Raw genomic sequence first — 4,291 nt, forward strand, 5'->3', positions numbered from 1 at the left:
GCTGAGGCGAGTTCGACTCAACTCGACTCATTTCCAGCCCTACTCGCTTGGTTGCCTTAGGAAACAAGCAGGAATATGGAATTAATTATGATGAGACATTTGCATCGGTTGCCAAAATGACATCTGTTCGTACGGTACTCTCTATAGCTGCTTCTAACGGGTGGACTCTTCGTCAATTAGATGTGAAAAATGCTTTTCTTCATGGTGACCTGGCGGAAGATATTTATATGACTCCTCCTCAAGGTTTATTTCCGTCATCTAAGGGTGTGTGCAAGCTCAAACTCTCCTTATACGGTTTGAAACAAGCGCCTAGAGCATGGTATGAAAAATATCGCTCCACTCTACTTGGGTTTTCCTTTACTCAGAGTCAGTACGATTCTTCTCTATTTATTCATAGAACATCTACTGGAATTGTCCTACTTCTTCTGTATGTTGATGATATGATTATTACTGGTTCTGATCATGCTTCCATTCAAAGCCTTAAACAGCAGTTACAAGCAGCATTTCATATGAAAGATCTTGGTAATTTGCATTATTTTCTTGGTCTTGAGGTTCATTCTACATCCAAGGGCATATTCCTCCATCAACACAAGTATGCCACAGATTTAATTTCTATGGCTGGTCTGCAATCAGCTAATCCAGTAGATACTCCTCTTGAGGTTAATGTTAAATATCATCGTGATGATGGTGATCTGTTGCATGATCCCTTATTGTATCGTCAACTTGTGGGTAGCCTTAATTACTTGACTATTACTCGCCCTGACATATCATTTGCTGTTCAACAAGTAAGTCAATTCATGCACTCTCCTCGCCACCTACACTTGGCAGCAGTTTGACGTATAATTCGTTACTTGAAGGGAAGCTCTCATCGTGGTTTATTCTTTCCTACTGGAGTTCCTCCTAAATTGAGTGCTTATAGTGATGTCGATTGGGCAGGGTGCCCTGATACTCGACGATCTGTCACTGGTTGGTGCATGTTTCTTGGCTCTTCATTGATCTCATGGAAAAGTAAGAAACAAGCAAGAGTCTCTAAATCTTCTACTGAATCTGAGTATCGTGCCATGTCTGCGGCTTGTTCTGAAATAATTTGGCTCCGTGGTCTTTTGGCTGAACTTGGATTTCCTCAAATAGAGCCAACTTCACTTTATGCTGACCATACAAGTGTCATCCAAATTGTTGCGAATCCGGTTTTTCATGAACGCACCGAACATATTGAAGTTGATTGTCACTCAATCCGTGACGCTTATGATGACAGAATAATATCACTTCCTCATGTCAGTACTCAGTTGCAGATTGCAGATATTCTTACCAAGGCTGTTCCGCGTCCACGTCATCAGTTTCTTGTTAGCAAATTGATACTCATTGACAAGCAGCATCAATTTGAAGGGGGATGTGAATAGGAATTAGTTTAAATGTATTTTATTTAGTGTAATTACCGATATAGCCCTGTAACCTTTATATATACGAGAAATAATAATAAGAAAAGCATGAAGCCAAGAATTATTGAGACAAGATACCGTGGTCTTTGGATTCACAAATTGTAAATTAGACATTCATATTTTGCTTGACAATTCAAAATCTCTCATATCATTAATGTTGTTTGAGCAAAGATCACAAAGCAATAAAAGAACAAAAGGATTAAAAAAATTAATATCATTCAATTCCATACATATGCAATAGTTTTATATTTTTGCAAACCAAATAACCGCTTTGCGCGAATCCATGTTTTGTCATATGAGCCTGATATGTTTAGCATTTGATGCAGGTACTCAAGTGGTACATAACAAAATGGCAGTAACAAGTACACCAGTTGACAACATCTTTCTCCATTGCCCTTGGTATGATGCTGCATCATTCTGTGAAACATAGAATCACAAGATTTGGTAAAGAAGCTTTAGCCAGTTTTCTCACATGCAAAAGTTAAAGTGAAATGGAAAAGGATTTTACCGCATTGGGACTGGGTGCTGGTGATGGTGTCTCGTCTGAATCGACTGGAGTAGTATCATCAGCTAGTGGTGCTGGAGGACTCCTCCTAATGATTGTTGAAGTTGTGGGTTCTGGAGCTAGAGAATGTGCGTGATGTTTCTTATGCTTATGCTTGTGTCTTCTTCTCCTGTGCTTGTGGGGTGGCGGTTCTGGCGCATCATCTTCAGGTGATGGTGCTGGTGCTGATGATGGCGTGTCTATGGCAGGCGTTGGTGCAGGTGATGGTGGGATAACTGCTGGGGAAGGAACAGGTGATGATATTGGTGCTTTCTTTTTGTGATGTGGTGCCGGTGCTGGTGCTTTCTTTTTATGTGCAGGTGCTGGTGCTGGTGTTTCTTTGGCTGGTGCTGGTGCTTTTGGGGCCTTTGCAGGTGCTGGGGATACCTTTGGTGGTAAAGAAGCTGGTGGCAATGGCAGTGGTGAAAGCGAAACAGGTGGTAGAGAAACAGGTGCTTTTTTGGGTGGGTGCGGTGGTGGATGACTTTTAGGAGATGGGACTTTGGGACTTAATGCTGGTGTAACCTTGGGGACCGGCAGTTTTGCAGGAGCGAGTTTTGGAGGGTGTGGAACTGGTGATTTCACAGGTGCAGATGTTGGAGGTTTTACTTTTGGAACTAGTGGTTTCACAGGTGCGGATGTTGGAGTGATAGCTTTTGGAACTGGTGGTTTCAAAGGAGCAGATGTTGGTGTGATTGCTTTTGGAACTGGTGGTTTCAAAGGAGCAGATGTTGGTGGGATAGCTTTTGGGACTGGTGGCTTCAAAGGAGCAGAAGCCGGAGTCGTAACTTTTGGAACTAATGGTTTCACAGGAGCAGATGTTGGAGTCGTAGCTTTTGGAACTAATGGTTTCACAGGAGCTGAAGCCGGAGTCGTAGTTTTTGGAATCGGTGCTTTTACGGGAGTGGATGTCGGTGATGTAGCTTTTGGAACTGGTGGTTTCAAGGGAGCGGATGTTGGAGTTGTAGCTTTTGGAACTATTGGTTTCACGGGAGCGGATGTCGGAGTTGAAACTTTTGGGACTGGTAACTTAACAGGGGAAGATGTTGGGGATGTAACTTTGGGAACTGGTGACTTCACAGGAGCAGATGTTGGAGTTGTTGTTACTTTGGGAACTGGTGACTTCACAGGAGCAGATGTTGGAGTTGTCGTGACTTTGGGGATCGGTGAGTTCCAAGGCGAGGTTGGAGTTGTGACTTTGGGGATCGGTGACTTCCAAGGCGATGTTGGAGTTGTGACTTTGGGGATCGGTGACTTCCAAGGCGAAGTTGGAGTTGTGACTTTGGGGATCGGTGACTTCCAAGGCGAGGTAGGAGTTGTGACTTTGGGGATCGGTGAGTTCCAAGGTGAGGTTGGAGTTGTGACTTTGGGAATCGGTGAGTTCCAAGGCGAGGTTGGAGTTGTGACTTTTGGAACTGGTGCCTTGTAAGGTGCAGCAGGTATTATTATGGTTGGTAATTTGGAAGGCCCTGCTGCCGTGATCGTGGTCGGGGGTTTGTTCCAAGTAGGAGAAGTAGCTGCAGGTGGTTTCTTTGTACTACTAGCAGGAGTTGCTGCTGCCACAACAGGTTGTTGTTTGGCCACAGACGGTGAAGTTGCAATCGGCCATTTCGAAGGTGCAGCCGGAGTTGTGGTTGGCAATGTGGAGGGTGCAGATTGGGTTATGGTTGGCCACTTTGATGGTGCAGCTGCATGTGACTGAGCATTAATCGTAGCTAGAGGGTAGCACAGGCTTGCTAAAGCCAGTGCCCAAAACACTACAGCCATTGTTAGATGTATGTGATTTTACTGATTTGGTCGAGAGTTTTAGCTTGTTATTTATGGACTATAGTTTGTGTCTTATGATAAAGCTAATTTGGTTGACATGTAATACTTGAAAGATGCAAATGATATGGTGCAAGAGGAGATGTACACTTCTTGCAGATGCAACATCTATACTAAGAACCCAACAGTGAAAAAAGCATACATCAAGGGGCCAATGAAATCAGAAACTCTTGGTTTGCATGTTTGTGAGAACATAAGTTTACCAATTATATCTACATATGACCTATATTATAATAAAGGGTCACAGGGTTATGTTAAAATCTGATGATCCAACAAACCAATGTGATTATGATAGAAAAAAAAAAAGAAATATGTGCGTATAACAATTATGTTCATGCTTAAAGTTTTATGTATTTGGTTAGCATATTCTTCTCTATTTTTTTTTGCTGAGACACAGGAAAATTGTTACAATATATGTTAACCATCTATCAATTTTGTGTTATGATCTTAAAGTTTTTTTTTTAATAAATCAGATATCGTCTGC

General features: G+C 42.4%; 1 protein-coding gene across 1 annotated transcript; it reads right to left on the reverse strand.

Annotated features, from left to right (window-relative positions):
* Window positions 1-1,532: 1,532 nt before the first annotated feature.
* On the reverse strand, window positions 1,533-3,785 carry LOC131642000 (proline-rich extensin-like protein EPR1). Its single transcript, XM_058912295.1, has 2 exons — window positions 1,948-3,785; window positions 1,533-1,856 (listed from the first exon to the last, which is right to left on the reverse strand). The coding sequence occupies exons 1-2, from the start codon at window positions 3,748-3,750 to the stop codon at window positions 1,770-1,772; spliced, it is 1,890 nt and encodes a 629-aa protein (XP_058768278.1). The 5' UTR covers window positions 3,751-3,785; the 3' UTR covers window positions 1,533-1,769.
* Window positions 3,786-4,291: the final 506 nt, after the last annotated feature.

Source organism: Vicia villosa, linkage group LG1 (assembly GCF_029867415.1).
Source record: "Vicia villosa cultivar HV-30 ecotype Madison, WI linkage group LG1, Vvil1.0, whole genome shotgun sequence".
In the NCBI taxonomy this organism is placed as follows: Eukaryota; Viridiplantae; Streptophyta; class Magnoliopsida; order Fabales; family Fabaceae; genus Vicia; species Vicia villosa.

Excerpts from the sequence above, each read along its gene's own strand:
- LOC131642000 (XM_058912295.1), bottom strand. The coding sequence starts at position 3,750 with ATGGCTGTAGTGTTTTGGGCACTGGCTTTAGCAAGCCTGTGCTACCCT. Across the intron at positions 1,857-1,947 it reads CAGCACCCAGTCCCAATGCG|AATGATGCAGCATCATACCA; the intron begins GTAAAATCCTTT and ends TATGTTTCACAG.